Below are 22,868 nucleotides of genomic sequence, written 5' to 3'. Positions count from 1 at the left end.
TCTACGTGTGCTCTTCTTTTGTGGCACCCTTTTTGTATCTCCATCTCTGTGTCTACCTCCTATTTTTCACTCTCATTTTTGACTCCTTTCTGTGCCTCGCACTTTTTTTGCCTGGCAGTCTCAGTTCTTTCTGATGAAACTAATTGATTTCCCTTCTGTGCTTCTTTTCCTTTCCTACCAAAACCGCTTACCTATTTAACACCAATTGTTCACAATATATACTTGAGGTTTTTATATTTACATATTTTATTTACTGAATATTGCTTTGCTTCCTTTTTTTTTTAAAAACAAAAGCAGAGAAGTTTCAAGAAAAATAATTGCATTGAACTTTCACTGTGTCTTTACTGGAAGTGTGTGTTTTTTGTATGATAACCCTAGATGGAAGAAAATTCCGTATTCATGTAATTGATTGCAAAATTTACCTGTTTTAGCTTAAGTGTACATTTTACTATTTCAAGGAACATTGAAGGAAAATATATGTTAAAAGGCATTTTATGTTTTACAACCTTTAGATAATAAGTGAAATATAAATGTTGTTATTTTACTTGTTTAAATTTCAGTACCAAAAGTTATATTTTTATAAATTCTCTCAAATAATAGCCATTTTGTAAACTATGAAAAATTGTTATTATTATTATTATTATTATTACTATTCTTATCAGCCATACTAGTCATATGTATGATTACCATTTGCCAGTTTGTTTTCTTAACCCCATTTCTAAAACAGATAATAGTAATGCCAAATTTTGGAGGAGGATTTTACTGTTTAAAATCAGTTCATGATTGATTGATAAAATTGTCATTCAGGTAATCTAATTTGACCACTAATTTTATACAGAACACAAAATGATAATTTTGTAAATTCCTGGTTTTGAGCAATGGATAACATTGGCCTGTAGGCTTTTTGTTGTTGTTGTTTGCAAACTGTACAGCAGAAAATATTACTGTGTATAATAAGTCCCCTAGCCAATGCTTTGTGATGGTGATGATGATTAAAGTGATGATGGAAGTGTTTTTTATGTTCTGAGTGACAAGTTTAATATCTCACATATTTCTACTGCTAATAAATTAATCCTAACAACATTACAGCTAATATTAAAAACATTCTAATTCTGAAAGGTTTTTTATGAACAGGAATACAATTTTCTATATGATCTTGGATAAACTTAGTTTTCTTAAGTCTGAGTATTTATATTGCAACCCTTACAGCTCCATTTTTTAAAAATTCTAGGCTTGTTACATCCACACAGGATTGATGTCTTCGAAGATTATATATATGGAGCAGGACCTAAAAATGGTGTATTTCGAGTACAAAAATTTGGCCATGGTTCAGTAGAGTACCTAGCTTTAGATGTTGATAAAACAAAAGGTGTTTTGATTTCTCATCGCTATAAACAACTAGACTGTAAGTATAATATTTTATGCTATTGTCTATATTGGCAAAGTTTCTTTCTTATGACTCTCAAAATAAAGTATTTTTAAATTCTTAACTCTATTCATGGCTTAACCCCAATAAGTTAAGTCACTTTAATTTTGATATCACCAGACTTTTCAAATTACCAAAGACAAGAAATAAATAATGCAATAGTTGCTATTTTTGCTAAAACAGGTATGAAAATTTCAGGATTTGTTTGTATTTTCTTGGAATTAGAATTAACTTTGTTATAAAAATTTGTCTCTTATTTTGTTTTTTCTAAATTCTTAATAAAACCTTGTGGGTCTATAGATAAACCACGCAAGTAAGGAAATTTGTCATTAGCCTTTTTCACTCACTGATAACCAAGTAAAAATCATAGCTTTAACATTTCATCTTTAAAGGTATCTGGGGAGAACTGTTCCCAAGGGTTGTATTTTCTCTCATGGTTTATGATTTTTATTGTTACTTTCTCTCCTAGAAAAAAATAGATAAATAATTGACATAGTTATTTTGAAAGATCTGTTTCAAACACAGCCATAAAAAATATCGAAAAACAAAGGAATAAAATGTGGCTGAAATTCTAATGATCTGTGTTTATGTATGAGTTCACCCTTCAAAAAACTGTTTCAGATTTACTTATAATTACTCTTTATGACAAATAAAAAGGGATTTAACCTCATTTGGTATGATGGTCTGGAAAGGTAACAATTGATATTTACCAAATCAGTTTTGGAAACAGATTAAAACAACATATATACCCCTAAAACCTTCCTGAAATTCTATTCAGTGTTTTGCTACTCTTTGCTAATGATCTGGCACATATGGTTCCAAGGTTATTATGAGGACATTCCCTCTCATCCTCTAGTTCTGTTTGATTCATATTCATAGTCAAATATTTCCACCTTCATAAAAAATAAATAAATAAAAGTCTGCCCTAAGTATAATAGGTGTTTCATTAGTGGTTTTTACAGAATGAAAGCCACTTTCATAGTCACCATTTCACTACCTAGATACCATTTCTGTTTCATTCTAATGACAGATCCTGCATGAAAAGCCACGCAGCAGCTGTGGCTGCAGAGGATACCGACTGGATAGAAATATAGACAAAAATAAATGTGGTACCCATTTATCCATGCACACAAACTCCTATCTGATGGAAAGGACACCATATTAAACATGTTTTTTAGGGAAAAAAGTCATGTTTTGTTTGTGTTCTGACAGACAACTACATATGGATTTTAAGCCTTTGTAAATACCGGGAAGGGGGGGTGCTGTTTCTGTCTGTTAAACCAGTTTTGAAACTACCTAAATTTGCCAAAGGAAAAGTGACAAAGTAGGTGCTTGAATAGTTTATTCTCCCTCATGGGAAATGTAAAGTAGGGTAAAGTTTCTATTAATGATAAATGTTGGGTAGTAATTTCTTTTCATCTATAAAGGAGAATTGGAATATTGAAATAAGATACTCCCAGTAAAAATTTGATGTTATTTCTTTTCAACATTGCTAATTCGTCATTTCACCTTATTGAATTTTATGTTTTTGAAACCTATTGTATTTATAGTTATGTGTTTCTTTTTTCTTTTGTTTTGTTTTGATCAGTACCCAATCCATGCTCGGATCTAACATGTGAATTCCTCTGTTTGCTGAATCCCTCCGGGGCCACCTGTGTGTGCCCAGAAGGAAAATATTTAATTAATGGCACCTGCAATGATGACAGCCTGTTAGGTAGGTAAACTTCATTATTCTGTAAATAATGAATTACTGTGTACAGTAAATGTTCACAACTACTGAAACTGAGCAGTAATAGCTACTCAGTCATCACTGATATCATTTCCATGATATCGCTGGTTCTTGAATGCCTGTGTAAACTATTCTTTTCTCTGATGGTGACTTTCCGTCAGTTCTTTCTACATTTGTTCACAAAGCTGCATTGAGCACTTACTATGCATCGAAGACTAGATTAAGAACTTTGATGTCACACACAGGATCAAGAGACCTGTTTATATAGCTCCTGTATCAGTAAAGATAATGATATTTCTGATGGTGCCATTCTGCTATTAGTTTAAACCCAACTCCCAAATCCATTTATTCATTTAGCAACTTTATATATGTTTTGGGTGCCAACACTAATTTAGAAACTGATGATTAATTTAGAAAATAAATCTTAGTTTCCTCTGTGTAAAATTTGATTAACAGTAAATACTACTACTACTACTACTACTACTACTAAATATTTTGAGGGCTTGTGAGCAAAGCATAACACTGATTTAGAAACAAAGGACTAAGTTAGAAACAAAACTGAAAATATTTCTTCATTCAAGAAGTTTATATTTTAGAAGCTAGAGGTTGGAACAAACATTTAAAAACTTGAAACATTATTTCAGATGCTAGTATGTATTAAATAGCAAAACAGAAAAAATCAAATGAAAAAAATCAAAACTGAAAATAATGTGATGGGAAAGGGAAAGAGATGTCTCTTGGATATCCAGGCAGACTTTCAATAAGCTTCCCCATATTCAAGACATTAGCCATAATGGGAAAAAATGCTACTAAGAGAAAAGAAAATCAACACATTAATTTTATGTCACAGACAAAAATGCAGTGCTCCAAAAATCACTTGAGGGTCACAGCAAACATTTTTCCAATGAGATACACACTTAGGATCTCTTCATAGCAGGGCTTCCTACCGGTTGTATTTCTCTGTTTGAATGAACTCCTCATGTAAACACAGTGTCTTTGCCCTCGGTCAGCATCTCTACCCCCATATCATTGTCTCATTGTTCTCTGCTGGGGGTTATGCCAGCTGAAGACTTTTGCCTTTCCAAAGGCACTCAGTGTCTAAAACTGTCACAGCTCTTTCATTTAATATGTATTTTTAAGCATTTGATATGCAAAGCGGAAGAGGTTGAAAAGATGAAATGATGAATGACACAAACACCGATAAATACTTATGTGAATAGTGATATAAGCCACAAAAGAGACAGACTTTATACTATTATGAGGAATTAGATGATTATCCAGTTAGAGAATTGATTAGAATTTCCTATAGAATATGACATTAGAACAAGATCTGCAAAGATAGATTGTATTTAGATTAAGTAGGAATGAAGGAGGAGGACACTGAGACAGAGGAAACTGTCTGAAAAGTCATGAAAGCATGGACTGTAAACAAAATAATGAGTCATTTATTCCAGTTAGTGTGTAGGATGTGCCAAGTGCTGTTGTGGGTGGCAGTTGGAACATTCTTAACGGAGAGCTAAATATGAATCACGATTGGTATTTTGGATGGGTACTTTAGTGCCAGTCATTGAAAAGGGATGCTGTCACTGGTACTAGGGTGCGCCCTTCCTCTACCAATTCTCCCAACTAGAGTTGCCATGATCTCAATTGTGATGGTAGAATAAAAGAATTAAATGAACACTTTCAAACATTATCAGGTACATTTTCCACTCACTGCTCTGACACAGTCACAAATTCTATACTTAACATCTCAGAAACAGATTCTTAAAAACGTCAACAACTCCTTCCTTGTGGAAGATGTGCCTCATTTTCACTCGTTCCACATATACCCATAAGCAGTGCTCTCACAGATGCCTCCTATGTGCCATGTCTACTTACACTATTGTTTGGGTGGGAGAGACCCCTGGGAGAGAGATGAGTATTCTGCACAGAAGTACACAGCTTATGCTACCAGTGTGACTTTTACAGTGGTTCAGATATTATAAGTGTTTTTTTTTTTTCTTATGGTCGAGTGGCAGACAGCTTTTCTTGTTTTTCTTTTATGAGTAAATAAGACTGTCTCTTCTACATAACCTCCCTTTTTCCTCTTTGCTTAATGCAAATAATTTATTCAATAATACAAAATCAACAAATATACAGGAAGAACATGGTCTGGAGTAGAGCTGAGGTGGTGCTTTGGATTAAGCCAAGATCTATCACTTAACTAATATGTTTGGCCCTGTACTGCCTCAGTCTCAGTTCCTTCTGTGTAAAATTGGATTAACAATAAATACTACTACTACTGCTAGTAATAATAATAAATACCTTGAAGGCTTTTGAGCAAGGCATATTTTAAGTATGTTATATATATATATATATAATTTCATTTAATCCTCACAAAACGCCAATGATATTATACTGTCATTGCCCCTATTTTTACAGATAAAAAATTGAAGTATGGATAGGCTCAATTGACTGCCTAACAATAATTAATAATGGTGGTACTCTAAGGTGGACCTAGGCATTTCACACTCTTATCCATCACATAATACACTCCAGTGTCTTCAAGTCATCCAAAGTACCCATGTCCAGAGTCATTGGAAATACTAGAAATAACATACAGAAAGTGCCTAGCGCAATGCCTTGCAAAAAGTAGACACACAGCACTCTAAAATAAATCTGTCATGAAGTAAGCAAGAAAATGAAGCTATTACCAAATTGTATAGTTTTATGTTTTAAATGAGGAAGCATTTTGTCTAAATATACAACGATCTAAAACTTTTTTAGAAATTTTAGTTTTACTATTTCAATCCTGCTTGAAAGGCAGGGTTACAGAAACCTCCTCAGTGTTTATTTTATAATTTAAAAGGAAATCTTATATTTTAAATAATCTGAGTGTTAAAAAGTATTCACACTGGCCTCTATATATGAGCCTTGGTTAATGGATGGCTTGGACCACTTCGGTTAGGAATATAAATAAGTGGATTTTAGAATTATTGATTGGTGAAGATAAAAGCCAATTAATTTTTTCCTGACATTAACATTTGATGTAGCCAACTTTTTCAGCTCTTTATAATTACTTGCCTTTCTCTAGCTGCTATTGTTAAATGATGAGCACACTGAGTATCTTTAATCTTCATGTAAGAAATTTGAAATTCAAATGTTATGCATTCTTGGAGAACTATTCACCTGCTCTTCCCTATAGTTGATTATAATTGCTGGAGCTTGGCTTCTGGAGGTGATTTAGTTATTGACAAAAGCAGCTTCCTTTTTCATTATAGAACTATTACAGTTAGGTTTTGAAAGCATGTAACACTACTTCCATTTCAGCAGGCAGTGTTATATTTTTAAAATTTCTGGTGCCTAACGAGGCACATTATAGAAATGCACCTGTCCTAACATGTAGAGATTTTGAATATCTATGTATTTTTACACAGAACATCTACAGGTGAAAATGAGCCCTCCCGTAACAATCCTAGCTGTGATCATAATACCTTAAATATTGATCTTCCTTGTTCACATTCACAACTCCAGTTAGGATATTTCATGCTGAATGAGTTAGAAATGTTTTGGTAAATTTTAAACTGAGCAAGCATGTTTCACTCGAGATCTTTCTTGAGAACGTGACCTCTATATTCAACTCTTTGCTAGAGATTCCCTCTTGCATTTATATAGGTATCTCCAATTTAATATGTTCAAAGATAAAACAACACTTCAGGTCCTATTGCCCTCGTGTTAGAAACTGAAGAATTATCCTTGGTTTTTCCTTTCCCTCTGATGTGATTTTTATCTTCTAGTTACCTTTAGAATATGTCTACATTATCTATCCCACATTACTCTTTTTTAGGCCATCATCTTATCTAGCCTGGACAATTTAAACAGAGTCCTAATAGTCCCCCTGCTTTCAGTTTAACCCCTACCAGTACAGTCATTCTTGGACTTTTTAGACTTTTCAAAGACCTAACATTGCTATGGGGGCAAAGTTCAACATCCAAGGATCTCCTATGACACTCTGCTTATCTCTTTAAATTCACTTCTCTCTTTCAGTTCCTGCCTTCACACTCTGTAATCCAGGTCCAGTCACAGTAACTTTCATTCAGTTTCAACAACGCTCACCTTCTGGTATTCATAGATGCCACTCCATGTGAGCTGTGTTCTCAGTGCGCCTTATGGGCACTCAATACATAATGCTGAATAAGAGTGTTACTGGGTAATTTACCTAGTAAGTTCCTCAATTTCCTGTTGAAATTTAACAATACACCTTGTAGACCCAGATCGCAGGTCTTCATCCTCGTACTATTCTAGTATGGCTAGAACTCAAGTTCTCATTTATGTGTATGTGTATGGTATATACTTATATACTTAAAAATTTACAGTTTTATAATTTTAACTTTTACTTTCCAGTTTCTTATTTAATTTAATATTCACAACAAACCTATGAGTTAAGTTGCACATTTGTCCTTAAGGCTATCTTAAAGTAGAAATAACTAAGGCTCAGATAGGTTAATTTGTATGCCTAGTAAGGGGCAGAACTAGGACTTAAAAACAGGTCTCACTACATCAACTGTCATTTTCTTTATACTCTGTGTATATAGTGCCTCATGAGAGAGTCCTTCATATTACAAATGCAGACTTTAGTAATGCCAACCTGAAACCTCCCTACATGACTAAGTATTGGAAACTGCAATGCCGAAAATCTCGAAATTTGTCTGACACTGCTGATAGATAGTCTCTGTTTATGACAGTGGTTATGATACTTGAATTATTGTCATTTGAAGTCACTGAGGCTCTTTAAGATGTTTTTGTGATTATTGCAGTGATAATTATTCAAGCTTCTGTTATGTCTGTGCCAATGCATCTTGAGTGAAGAATATAGACTGTTTTGATTTTATCTTATTTCATATAAAATAAGCATGACTTTAGAAAAAGGTATTTTTTGAATAGAATGCTTCTTAAAATATTGTCAATTGTCTTTGTTCCAGTGGACATTATGTCCTGCTCTATGTAGAGCAGTATTTCTAATGGAGCAAGGCCATGTCTACACATACAGAAAAATAATATGGAAAATGATTCCAAATCAATCTTGATGATAAATCAGACTCATCTGTTTTGTTTTTTTTTTTTAAAGATTGATTGATTGATTGATTGATTGATTGATTGCTATGTTGGGTCTTCGTTTCTGTGCTAGGGCTTTCTCTAGTTGCGGCAAGCGGGGGCCACTCTTCATCGTGGTGCGTGGGCCTCTCACTATCGCGGCCTGTCTTGTTGCGGAGCACAGGCTCCAGACGCACAGGCTCAGTAGTTGTGGCTCACGGGCCCAGCTGCTCCGCGGCATGTGGGATCTTCCCAGACCAGGGCTCGAACCCGTGACCCCTGCATTAGCAGGCAGATTCTCAACCACTGCGCCACCAGGGAAGCCCCAGACTCATCATGTTTTTAAAAATGATTTTGTGACCCCAAGGAATGACCATCCTTTCTTTCTCTCGGCCAAAATGTATTATATAGGCAGATTGTGCCTAATTATTTTATATATGGAAATAAATGTTTCTGACACTGTTTTATCACCATCTTGTATCAAATCTAAGTAATTTTTAGTTTTGTGTGTTAATATATAGTTGATAAGGATATACATCAAAGAGTATCTTTTCATTTAAATGTTTCCCTATACTAAAAATTATATGTATATATGTTTTTGTATATGCACACTATACTATATATATGCACTATACATACTACATATATACTCCCTACATACAAACGAGTTGCATTCAGAGAGCATGTTCATAAGTCCAATTTGTTTGTAAGTAAAACAAAGTTAGCCTAGGTACCCAACTAACACAATCAGCTATATAGTACCGTACTGAAATAGGTTTATAATAATTTTACACAAATAATACATAAAAAACAAACACAAAAAAATAGAGAAAACATTTTTAATCTTACAGTGCAGTACCTTGAAAAGTACAGTAGTACAGTATAACAGCTGGCATACAGGAGCTGGCATCGAGTGAACAGGCAAGAAGAGTTACTGACTGGAGTAGGGAGAAGAGGTGGAGATGGTAGAGCTGAAGGATCTTCAGCAACAGGAGACGGAGGGCAGGCTGCAATTTCACTCATGCCTGACATTCAGTACCAGCTACATCACCGCTGCTTTTACACTTGCTTCCGGACATCCTGGGCTTGAAATAAAGACACTGTACTACTGTACTCTATACAATACTGTACAGTAAAGTACACAAAAGCACAACCACTTGTAGAAGATACAGGCACGTGATAAAGTACACCAGACACATGAACTAACTTACGTGATTGGACATGCAAACACATGTTGGCATCTTTGAAAGTTCGCAACTTGAAGGTTTGTATGTAGGGGACTGTATATATATTTATCTTATATATTTCGGTTTGGTTTAATATCAAACACTTCTAAAAACTAGGCCATGTTTGCCCATATCATGAAAAAACCCATATTGGTTGGAAAATATTTTATTTTTAGAAAGTTTCAGTTGGTTTTATTGTTTAATGTTTTAACAAATATAAGAAATGGTAAACAATGCCTTAAGCCTAAAAAAGAATAAAAGTTAATTCAATATTTGTGTTCACCATTCAACAATGGTCGAAATCTATTTCTCTATTTTCAGACAGTATTTTGTTTCTTCTACTTTTATATTAGGGGTATTTATTTTGGGGAATTTTATGGAAAAAAGTGAATCTTAGATTTAATTTTTCTTTATTTGAATTTTTCTTATTCTACCACCTACTGAATGGCATGCTAATTTGTACATTTCTTCTTATAACCAGATGAGTCATGCAAACTGACTTGTGAAAATGGAGGAAGATGCATTTTAAATGAGAAAGGTGATTTGAGGTGTCACTGTTGGCCTAGTTATTCAGGAGAGAGATGTGAAATCAACCACTGTAGCAACTACTGTCAAAATGGAGGAACTTGCGTGCCATCAGCTCTAGGTAAATAATTGAGTGGCATTGTATATTCAAATCATCTGTAGTTTTCCTTATATGTGAAAAATCTACAGAAAATACTTAATGCTATGAATATAATTCCTGGTGTCTTAATAACAAATACATTAACAAAAATTAAATCTAATAATTAATTCAACGTAATCAGTGGCATTTTTTCTAAATTGAGTATATCAATCGAAGTCCAAGTCACAAAAATTAACAATAATAATGATCATTATCTTGTGTTAAGTGCGTACCATTGACAGGGCTCAGTTCTCATAGATATTCTGACTCTGGCTTAAAATGATGAGGCAAAATCAGTTTTACAACCCTTATCTATTTGACTCCAGAATCTGTTTGGTTTTTTTTAAATTGAAGTTTGCCTAATGCTAAAACTCATGTTATTAAAAATTAGATTTATTTTAAATATATACATACTATATCAGTACATCTTAGAGCATCATAATTTCCATCTAAAATCATAACTACTCTGTTGGCATTGCAATGTAGTATATTCAAAACATATTGCTTTGAAAACATCGGTTTACTACATATTAGGATATACTTGAGATTCTTATTAATTTATGCTATATCTATGCTCGCCAAAAGTGTTTTCTACAGCACATAAGTGAATACTAAAACATATTTTCCTACTGACTTCTATTAAATTTAAAATATGTTCCCACTGGAAAAAAAATTAACCATAATACATAATAAAAATATAATTTGCAAATTCCAGTATTAGTGCAAAGAAGATTATGCAACTATTAGAGTGAAATCTATGTACATTTAATTCTCCTACGATAACTGCAGATTTAGGTAGTCAGATGGAAAAGCAATCCATATGATCTTCACACCCCATATATGGTTAATTTCTTTCTTACTGGGATTTCTCACTGCTTCTATTGCTTAAGCTATTCCTTGAAGTATCTAGCATAATGCTAACTGAAAGAGCCACATGAAGAAGCATTTTCAATGGAGTTCAGGAGAAGCAAGCTGTTTTCTGATTTGCATTCTAAGAGTAAAAGCAATACTATTTCTTTGATAGTTTGATAGTTTTATACTTATAAATATTTTTGACTTATGATTAATTGATAATTAAGATCATTGTAACTACTCAATAGAATTCTGAAAAAATATTCAGCAGGTTGATTGAACTAAAAAAGGCACTAGGAGTCTTACTACATATAGTCATTCTGCCTGAGGGGGAGCTAGTCCATAAAGTATATTCTATTGCTATGGGAAAAACTGTAGTACTGAGACCTTCATTGAATATGCAAATGAGAATCCATTTGAATGTACGGTAAAAGGGTGTGACCTGTAATTATATTTTAGCAACACACATACCACTTAGCTTTAGGGAAGAAGCTTCTCTTATGCAAATGAGTTGTTTAGGGTTTTATTATTTAATTGTTAACTTAATTTTCTCATTAAGATAAAAAAAATCTTTGGGTTGTGACCAGATGATTTTCTTATATTTATCTTTGGAAATATTTAAGCCAGCTACATAAAGAGTTTGGCACTCCAAACTATGGCTACCTATTCAACCTGCAATCAATGCACAGGGACAAATCTCTGTGAAACATTGAATTTGCTATCCTTTTAATGGATCCTGAAATATATATAAATACAGCACAACTTTTGATGTTTCATTCAAATCATTTGTCCAGACCTTGCTGCATTCTTAAAATCCATAATATATCAAGTTTATCTATGCACCCAGAGTATTAGATCTTGATTTACATAAATAATATGTTCAGAAAAAATTATATTTCAAATTAGTAATATAAATGAGTTCTCATATGAATTCAACTTGAGATATAGCCATGTAGTTTATTGTCTTATAGCATCTAATAATTAATAATAATATAATAGCTAATTAAGTCATTTACAAAGCATTTTTTACTTTTAAAAATGTGGTTTTATAAAACATTGTTTGGTATTATAGACTGTAGAACCTCATTATCTCCACACAAATGTTAATTTGTGAAACAAATTCCAGTGGGCAACTCATAGATTTATTCATTGTCGGTTTACTTACAGTTAAGCCTTTGGCAAACTCCTATGTGGACACTATATAACTAGGGTTTGGGGCAGCCTTAATTAAACTTTATAAGTTTGTGACAGTTGTATAGAACTATAATAATTGAACAAAGGAAATGTCACCAGTTAATTAAAGGCACACATCTGAGAGGCATAATTAGAATTTTACATGTAGGAATGAATTTTTCCTCTTTCCTTAAGGTTTTTTGTAATAAAGAAAACTAAAAACTAGATATATGAGCTGTATCCATATAAGAAGGTACTACAAAATGAAACAGTTTGACATTGATTATATCAACAAGGATCCATGTAGTTAATTTCTGTGACCTGCTCATAGGAGGATACATTTAAGATAAAGTTTGCATTGGCAAAGCAATGGAAAATAGAATAAAGCATTGAATTATTCAGTCATTTTGTATAGAAAATAGAGTATAATTTATGGAATTATTTTTTCATCACAAATATAATGGATATTTATGTAATTATATGTACAATTAATCTTCACTTTTATGAATATTTATTCTCTAAGATATGTTCATTCTGTGTGGTATTTTCCATACTCTTATAGGTCTGTTATTTAGACTTTTAATGTTTCTATCAAAATGAATCAGGGTTTTCTACACAATTGATTTAGAGGAATTTTGTAAATTTGGGAAAATATTCTCAAATACTCCCACTCAAAGTTTGGAATTATGCATAAAGGAAGGCAATTCTAATTTGGGAAGTTTAAATATATGTAAAACTGGCTAGGTGAAGAGATGATGGTGCAATTTTTTATAGTAGGCAATTCATTTGTATTGAATTATTTAAATGAATTCAACAAGAAGACAGCAGAAGCTCTCTTTGTGGTGCCCTCTGTCACCACATCTGTGTATTTTGGCAGTGAAAGATTTTATTCCCAGAAATGAAGCCTGAGGAGAGAGGGCTCCCTTGAGGAAAGAAAAAAAATCAAAATCTTCTCACTGCAATGGAAAGGGCCCTTATAATAGCCAAGTAGATGGAGATAATTTTCTATCTCATTTATTCAAGATCTTTCTGTCCAGACAACTGCCCCAGATATGTTGGTAGCATATGTGACTGCCATCAATTATGATCAAATATGACTGCCCTAAAAATGTTTGCTCAAAGGCAAGTTAAGCTAGGAAATTTGGGGCACCTTCGAAACAGCATGAAACAGATGATGAAACATATATACTGATGTCTCTCAAGTCACATATATATCTGGGCTGTAAAGTACACAGTCACCTAATTAATATCTTGATAAAGGGTGAACATACATTTAAACAGTCCCTCTTTGTTTTTCTTTCACTTTATATTTAAATGAGGGCTGTTTTTAATTTAAATTAAGCTTGATGTCTTAGGTCACTTAACATAGATATTGATTATATTTAGAAAGTGGTAAAACCTGGATATTTGGTCCTATTTGCTTTTTAAGAATCCAAGAGAATAAGTTGAAAATATAAAATTGAAAACATAAAATAGTACATATAGTTTAACAAATAAGCAACATAGGAATATGTAGCTATGACAAATCAATGGAAAAAACACACAAAAAAACATAAGGAGCAAGTGGCAGAACATGCACATATATGAAGACAAACATATATAAAAGCAGAGAAGAGAGGGAAAAGAGGGAGGAGGAGCCCAGTCAGACATAGGTGAAACCAGCATTCTTAAATCAGTACCAGAAGAAAATGTTCATGGTACAAGCCTTGCAGCAAGCAATTTTGAATTACTCAGCAAGAGTTGCAGGGCAGAAATAGACATACATGTAGAGAACAAACGTATGGACCCCAAAGTGGGGAAAGCGGCAGCGGGGTGGTGGTGGTGGGATGAATTGGGAGATTGGGATTGACATGTATACACTAATATGTATTAAATGGATAACTAATAAGAACCTGCTGTATAAAAAAATAAATAAAATTCAAAAATTTAAAAAAAAACAAAAAACAAAACAAACAAACAAGAAAGTTTCAATGTCCTTTAACTAAATAATGTCACTTTTAGAAATATATTCCAAAGGATTACATAATAATAAAAAGTAAAATATTTAGAAGTGAAAATGTTCAATGTAGTATTGTTCATAATATAAAATTGGAGATAAAAACCTAAATTCAAGTAGTTAATATATAAAATATAGCATATCTAAAAGATGAATGTTATACAATAAACAAAACTATAATTGTAAACTATATAGTAATAGAGAAAAATATTCACATTTTATTTTAAAGTTAAAAAGCACAAGAAAAAACCTGCTTGTATACTATGAGCCCAATATGGAAAAATTGCATATGTAATAGGTCCTTCATTATACTTCCATATTTTCTAAATGTTCCACCATCCTTTATTGTTAGAATCAGAAATTAAAATAACACTACTTATTATCATTGTCAGGATCATGATAATTAATATATATTGGACTGCTTACTAAGTGCCAGGCACTGTTCTTGGTCCTTGAATCTTCATAACAAACCTATGAGAGAATGAAAGTAAGATTCTCTCTAATCGTGCTGCTGGCTTCATGAGTCATAGTTACTGGTTCGTTTGGACAATATGGTGAGAGCAGTACTGAACTATTTAGTCTTATAGCTCTCTAGGCTAATGTCAGAAGGCTTGAGTTGGCTTACTTGTATTCACAGAAAAGACAAAAATGTTTCAGTCTCATTTCCACAATGCTGGCTAAAAATGAACGTTCCATAAGTATAAATAGATTGTGACCTATAATTTGAAACATGTCAGAATATATTAAGTAGTACCTGGCGGGGAGCTGGATAAAGCCCACGGTTCTTTCTTTTCTTTGTCAGGCTTTGCTGAATAGTTCTCTGTAATCTTTGTAATACTTAAGACTACCCAACAGCTATAGTCAACTTGCTAAAATTATGTATAAATGGGCACTCACTTTCAGTCCAGAAAAACATTATATTAAGTGGAAAAGTAGAATGTCAAATCTCTTTATTGAAAAGACTAGCAATTTTTTAAAGCATTCAAAACTTTTATTACTTGAATCTAAGTCAGAAGTGAAGGCAGATTTCACAAAGGAGAGTAGTCTTGGGGGTTAGAGGTCAGGAGACAGGCTTTCTGATTGCAATCCAGTAAGTAACTGAATGATGCTATGATGGTTTGTCTCTTGGCTTATTATTTTATTCTGTAGGAAGGAACAAGAATGTAGCTTTTGTCCAAATAGCAAAGACGTTTTGACTAAAGATGTATGTAACTTTTAGATAGCATTTTCAGAGAGGAACATTAAATGTAAATGTGTATAAATATGCCCTGCAGTTTAAATGTCAATTAAATGCTTTTATTACTTAGACTCAATGTGTGTGTCAGACTATTTGAACTAAACAATGACTGAATGCATAGAAGACTAGTTAGGTATAAAATGTTATAACCAGGGACAAAAATTTACAAGCACAAGACCAAGTTAAACAAGGTAAGCAGCATGGCTCACATAGAAAAATGAGTATGAATTCAAATAAATTGCTTAAAAAGAGAACCAATCAATAATGTTCACTAGCAGATATCTACCACTCAGAAATAATAAGTATAGTCATGGTCGCCTAAGAAATTCACACGTAATTACTTTTACTAGCATTCTTTCATCACAATCAACCACATTTTTTTCTTAAATTTATTTTTTTAATTTTATTTTTTATTGAAGTATAGTTAATTTACAATGCTATGTTAGTTTCAGGTGTACAACAAAGTGATTCAGTTATATATATATTATTTTTCAGATTCTTTTCCCTTAAAAGTTACTGCAAAATACTGAGTAAGCCGTACATCTTCAAGTGTTGTGTTTAGACAGAAAAAAGTTATAATTTATTTGTCCAATATTGAGCAGAGAGGTTATTTTGCCTACTAAAATCATACAATATCAATTAAATCAAACTGATGAGTAGCATTTTTATAATCAGCTTAAAAACTGTTTATTAAATAAAGCTAGATTTTAAAGACACACTTACAGTTTTAAATCAAGTTATTGAAAAATGCCAACAACATACACCTTAATAATATTCAAATGAAAATATATACTTTTGAGAAACATATTGATTGATATATTACTTGACTAAAAGCTACCCAGCAAATTTTACTCTAAAATTATTAGCAAGTATGCAGTAATTCAATAATTATAACATTTTGAAAATTTTACAAACATAATTATTGTCATATTATAGTGACTACTATAATTGAATTCTCAATTCAAATGCCAAGGATTCTAGTAACTTCCTTAATTATATTATTTTATTTAATTTGAAACACTCTATGTGGCATTTTTTAGATGTAAGCTAGCATGATTAAGTAAGAAAACTAACATCTGAGAACACAGATTATGTCAAAGTCACTTCTCTAAGACATTATCTATTATCACTGAAAATCATCAGTATTGTCTGCCCATATCAGAGAAATTTCTTTGAATATATAACTAAAGATAACATATAGTTAAAGATTCCTTTATCTAGATGTAAATTGTAACCACGTCACATAAATTCAATGCTCATTTAACAGGGACTAGTGATAAATCTTTATGATATCCATATAATTACTTATATAATAGAAAAGATTTCATTGTTGTTATGTATATTAAAATATACTGTTTTGAACTGATATATATAGATTACCTATAGGCATGTTTTGTTCAAAAGAATGAAAATGGAAAAAATGTGCATCAGGATTCCATATGGAGTTTCTTAACAAAGGCAAATGTACTCAGTGAAGTTTAAATAATGACCAAAATTGAGGATTTGTTTAATAGCAATACTAAGAGTAATAGTAATGCCAATGCTACTATTACTAATAAACCTACAATTATTGAGTACTTGCTATGTGGCGGGCATTGTGACAAGTGTTTTACCAGCACATGGCAGGCATTGCTATCACCATTTTGCAGAATGAGATCCAGTGAGGATGTCTAAGTTTTCCAAAGCCACACAATTAATAAATATGTAACCGGGTTTCTTTCTCAGGTCTACCTGATTAAAAAAAAAAAAAAACCAAGTAATTTAACTTTGTACCAAATTTATTTAATTACTATTAAATATTCTTATGAAATATTTTAGAATCAACCATTTTCACTGAGACCATGATTTTTGGTATATAAGGGCCATGCAAGAACAATGAAGTTTAGAGAACTCTATGAGATTCCAAGGCATTTCCATTTTTTCTTATGAGCATTATAATCTTCGGTTGTACTAATGGATATTACTAATATTTATCATTGACTATAGATGGTTAGTGATTGTAGTTATGTATTTACCATGTTTGACATCAGCTATTACTGGTTACCTAGTTAAATTTCAAGAGTTTATTATTAATTTATGTTGTATGAAAATTTGCTGCAACAGTTTATATGAGATAAGTTTCCATTTATCTATAAACAGAAGTAATATATAACTACATTAACCTCCATTTATTATATGCATACATCTAGCAAGGCACTTTGTTAACGTGTAGTGTGGAACTTAATACGGCACTGGGAGAGCCTTCAGTCTAGTGAAATCATGTGTGCTACTGAGGACAATGTTCATGAGAGGAATTTTCTCTCTCAGGGAGTCATGGGAGGAGTAGATGAGCCTGTTGAACAGCCAGAGATATCCACACAGGGACATAAAACGGGGAGTGAAAATGAAGGTCTGAAATTTAGGAAGGAGAATGAGCCCCGAGTCAAAAAATCAAGACCGAGACATTCATATAGAGAGATCATTACTGAAGCCATGATATTGGATAATATCACCAGAAAGAGATAGAAAGAGAACATAAAGTCAATTATAAAAGAGCAGTCAGAGAAAAAGATAGGGAAATCAACAATGCTAGTGTCTTAGAAGCCAAGTGGAGATAAAATTTTCAAGTGTAGATATTAATAAATGTAAAATTATGGAGAAAATTTGAGGAGGAGGATGATTGAGGAGAAATCAGTAGATTTAGGGATTAAGAGATTAGAGGTAAACTTTGCAAGAGTACACAAGTATACAGTAAAGACAACACCAACATTAACTTCTCCATTCCTAATCCTTTCTTACCAACAGGGAATCAGAGTTGATTTGTAGGAGCAGTACTTACATGTTGAGAGATCTGGCCTCTCTTCAGAGGGAACAAAGAGAAGCAACAGATTGACCCATTATTTTGTATATTAAAAAATAAAAACTACAAACCCAGTGAAGGATTGGAATGTGACTTTATGATCGAAGATTTTACTTTGTCATATATTGGTAGAATTGGAAGCAGTAAGTGTAGATTTCTTTTGAAAAAAGCTCGAGAATGTACCAAAATTTGAAGTTACACAAATAGATAGATGTGGCAAATATTAGGTTTGTTTTTGTTTGTGTTGTGTGTGTGTGTGTTCTTTCTTTTAATGTGTAGGATTAAGCATATTTAGAAGATAAAGAAAACAGAAGGACCCATTCTTCAAAGTTTAAAAATGTTGGAGTTTGAGATGAAGTTTGTGGGGAATACCTGTTCTATCCCAGCACTGCCACATAAACAAATTCAAATTTAATTTCATCTTAAATAAATAATGGAGATAAAGTGTGTAATTTAAGAAAATTTTCAGAATGGTTTTTCTAGAATGTTACAGTGCCTTTGTAGACAGGATCACAGAGTAAGTCATACCTGTAAGTGGTGAGTCTCAGTAGGAATAACAATAATATTCAGAGCTAAAATGTAACTGATTGCTTTCTATGTGCCTGGCACAGTTAGAAATGTTTCTCATTTATTCTATGTGATTCTACACAACAACCCCATGAAGCAGGTACTATTATTATCCCCATTTTTACACATGAGGAAATAAACAGAGAGCTGATATTTGCCCATGGTCCCACACCAGTAACTGGCACAGATAGTCTATGAATCCAGGCAGTCTGACAACCTACACTGTTAAAGTGTTAGCTAAGAATGCTATAGGAACTAGACTGATTAGAGCCAGCAAACTCCTCCTTCCCCTTCTTCGTCAGGTCAATTGACGCTCTTTCTGATTGAGCTACCTTTACAGGCTGTCAGCTCCCCAGCTCCCTGGATGTATCACTGCTATAAATCCATACCCTAGTCATTGTAACAGTGCTGTTTCCTTTTCACATGTCAAAATCAAATTCAGCTACCTAAAAAATCTTTATAAAATGAATCCAGTGCAACTTGTTAGGGTGCACCCAGAGAGATTCTTGAAAATATTAGCTGGAACCCATTATAAAATTCTGCAGCAGATGGTTCATTTCCCATCAGCAAACAAAAGATCTGCTGTATCACCACACTGTTTCAAGTTAGATAATATTCTCCTGAATATGAAGATTTATACTTATCAAAAATAAATCTTCTCTTCAAAGGAAGAGAAAGTGGAGCTTTTTGAAAATAATTCAGCTGGAATCTAAATGATGAGAGGCATATTCTAGCTGGGGGACAACCTGGTCACTCTGCCCCAGTTTCAAAACAGCTGTAGATGAGATGAAAGCATGGTGTCATTTCTCTGAGCGACTGGAACAGAGGAATTTTCAAGTGCCTTAGCAGGTTGGGTTTATTTCTTTCAAACTTCTATCATTTTACTTTTTTCACTCCTAGTTCTTTAAACAAAAAGAAAAACACCTAGAAATTAAGGTAGAAAAACTTAAATCTACAATGTATAAGTTGTACGTTGTATGGCACTTTTTCTGATTGTTCTAATGCATTTTGATTTCCCCTTATACTTTCTGTACTGTTTGTTTCACATTTAGCTCATGTTAATTTGTGTTCCTGATTGTATGTTCTACTTCTCTGTAAGTCGTTCACTGGTTCTTGTTGATGTAGATGAATTACTTCTTTTATTCAGTGCTTTCATTTTTCTTAGTGACTATGTTCTAACAATTATCTATCCTCTTCATCTTCTACCATTATTCTCATTTGTTTCTATTTGTCTGTACGTAAGCAACAGCTAGAAAAGTCACTACTTTTATAAGAAAAATATTTGGCTAAAAGTTTTAAAGCAGTTTTCTGGCAATAAAAAAACATGAGGTTATTTTATACACATTACAGCTTTTAATGTGTATAAATTTTACCTTGTTTCTTAACCTATTAATAGGCATTTATCTGCCACCAAACTAAAAACACGTATAAATAAGTTTTAAAGCGATAGTACCCACTGTAAAAAATGTATATAACTTTCTTCCTTGAGAAGCAATAGCTTCTAGCATTTGTAAGTGTGTGGAGGCCTTTCAAAGTAAAATAAATAAATAAATTGTGGAGCTCAATTTATTCATTTTCTTGGAAATGCAGGTGGATTTTATTTGGAGACGTTTTATTCACTTAAGAATGCTTTTCAAAAAATACATATGTATAGAATTGTCCTTCAAAGTAGAATGTAGAATCTATGGCAACAGAAAAAAAACTTTTATCACTTTTACACTTCAAGTTTTAAGCCTTACACTTATGCATTTTTCTGACCATTCTAATTATGTTGCATGTCTACAATGGTGAGAGAGGAGATGGTTGGATATTCTCTGATACTAGACAACTAAATGACATTTTCTGAGTCCTAGTTAATTGAGATCAATAACTGAATTTCTTTGTTATTCCCTTTCATGTTATTACTTTATATTTGTACAACCTCTAAACTTTATTCTGCCCCCATTACAAATGGTAGCCATTCATTTTGCTTTGTTTTCCTTCACTTCTCCTGCAGAGCTAATTCTAGACTCCATTTTCCACTCAGTTCTTGACAGTCCAGGCAGTTAGAGAGACTCATTCTTGATATAACAGTTAACTGTGTTATGTTCAAAACACCTTAAAGCATTGTTCACCGTTCATTGTGATGTTAGTTCCCACAGAACAAATAAAATATCCAAAGATGATCTGTCAGATTTGCTATTGTGTGCTATTAACATTAGATTTGTTAAATCATCTTTAGACTACAAGTGACAGTCCTTCACCATGAATAAAAATATAAAATGAAATAAAATAGAATTCAGTAAGTGCTTATATACTAAATGCAGTATGTGTATTTATATCAAATAAAATAACTAATATTCATAAATCTTATTACAGCTGACATGTCCACTTTAAACTTATTAAAATATTTATTTATAATAAGCCTAAGCTCATGTTTTATGTAGATACAGCAGTGATTGGTACCTGATGATTGAACACTGGGCAATATGATTGTCTCTATTTTATATTCTAATGGCCAACACAATCTGCATTACCACATGCATAGAACAAAAATAATTGAAAAGCAAAATGGACATGAAAACAGAAATACAAAGAATAACACAAGCACTTTAAAGCATAAAATGTATGTATGCATGTATAATTGTTCACAAAATGAGCTCTGATTATTTTACCTGATGTGAACCTGAGCGATCTTCTAACCCAGGCTTCATTGGAACGTGGGGAAGCTGAGACACAGAGAGGTCATGTTACTGTGTAAAGTCACAGATTAAGTAGTGGACAGACTTTGCCCCGAATACTGACTTCTTGATTCTTACCTAGTGAAGATTCCATATAAGTAAACAATTTTGTCAACTAATTGCCTTTTCATTACCTTTTTTTCCCAATAGGGAGACCCACCTGCAGCTGTGCACTAGGGTTCACTGGACCAAACTGTGGTAAGACAGTCTGTGAGGATTTTTGTCAAAATGGAGGGACCTGCAGTGTTACTGCTGGGAACCAGCCTTACTGCAACTGCCAGCCTGAACACACTGGAGACAGATGTCAGTACTGTAAGTGAAAGAAACGTCCACAAGACAGTCTGACAGCAGGCTGTGAGCTGTACATTAAGTAATCTTATCACCTAGATCTACACTCCCTCCATTACCTCAATTTCAGCCACGCCCTATTTTTCAGGTCCACCCCCTGTCACCCCAAATCTAACAATTCTTTACATTGTTCCTCATCCATCTCTTATTTTAAAGATTCTGTTTTTTCCTTTCCCAGCTTAGATTCCATGGTCCATCATTGCAGTCATTCCCTTGTATACACCCTTAACAATCTTGCTCCCTCTCCCCTCTCTTGTACTTTTCTAGAAAACCATAACCATGGTTAAATCCAGTTCTTCATCTGTCCTGAACTGGCACCCCACCGCTGAATGCAACTGAAAAAAAAAAAAATAGACTGGTCTAACTTGAGGTTTTATCACTAATCTCATATGGGCACTTACTATGGTTTCCACTGTATTTCATTAATCCATTAACCCTCCTAGATGTCGTGTCACATCTTCTCCTTTCCCCCCAAACCTCCAATACCTGTGCCCCAACCTTATTCTCAGCTTAGGAACTTGCTTCCTATTTCATTAATAAAAAAAGAAGCTGTCTAAAGAAAACTGCCGCAAGCTCCCACCACCAGATCCCTCAAATTACTTTGTCCTACAACACATCCTCTGTCTTCCTTCTTATGACTAGGGACCCATGCCATGTCTAATGCTACACTGTCCACTCCTACATTATATCCCTCTTAGATACTCATGGACACATCTCATACAACTGTCCCCTCTTTCTTCTGCCTTATCAGTGTTTTTCTTTTTACCTAGTCCTTTCTTTAGAAACTTTCCTTTGTGCTCACATCCCTTTCTAGCTACAACTTTATTTCCCTGCTCATTTGTTTTAACCTAAGGTATAGTTGCTCTACAATATTATATTAGTTTCAGGTGTACAGCATAGTGATTCAGTATTTTTATAGATTATATACCATTTAAAGTTATTACAAAATAATGGTTATAATTCCCTGTGCTGTACAAAGTATCCTTGTCACTTATCTATTTTATACATAGTAGTTTGT

At 33.1% G+C, this 22,868-nt stretch overlaps 1 protein-coding gene across 1 annotated transcript in view; it reads left to right on the top strand.

Annotated features, from left to right (window-relative positions):
* LRP1B (LDL receptor related protein 1B) overlaps positions 1-22,868 on the top strand; it is a 1,897,582-nt gene that overhangs the window by 1,802,333 nt on the left and 72,381 nt on the right. Inside the window, exons 81-84 of the mRNA XM_036857483.1 lie at positions 1,232-1,405; positions 3,015-3,140; positions 9,936-10,100; positions 21,653-21,814. Coding sequence (XP_036713378.1) covers positions 1,232-1,405; positions 3,015-3,140; positions 9,936-10,100; positions 21,653-21,814 — 627 coding nt within the window. The remainder of the gene's footprint in view (positions 1-1,231; positions 1,406-3,014; positions 3,141-9,935; positions 10,101-21,652; positions 21,815-22,868) is intronic.

The sequence above is a fragment of the Balaenoptera musculus genome, chromosome 7, assembly GCF_009873245.2.
Source record: "Balaenoptera musculus isolate JJ_BM4_2016_0621 chromosome 7, mBalMus1.pri.v3, whole genome shotgun sequence".
Classification (NCBI taxonomy): Eukaryota; Metazoa; Chordata; class Mammalia; order Artiodactyla; family Balaenopteridae; genus Balaenoptera; species Balaenoptera musculus.
Note: the sequence above shows the minus strand (reverse complement) of the source record. Positions and strands in the feature narration are given on the sequence as shown.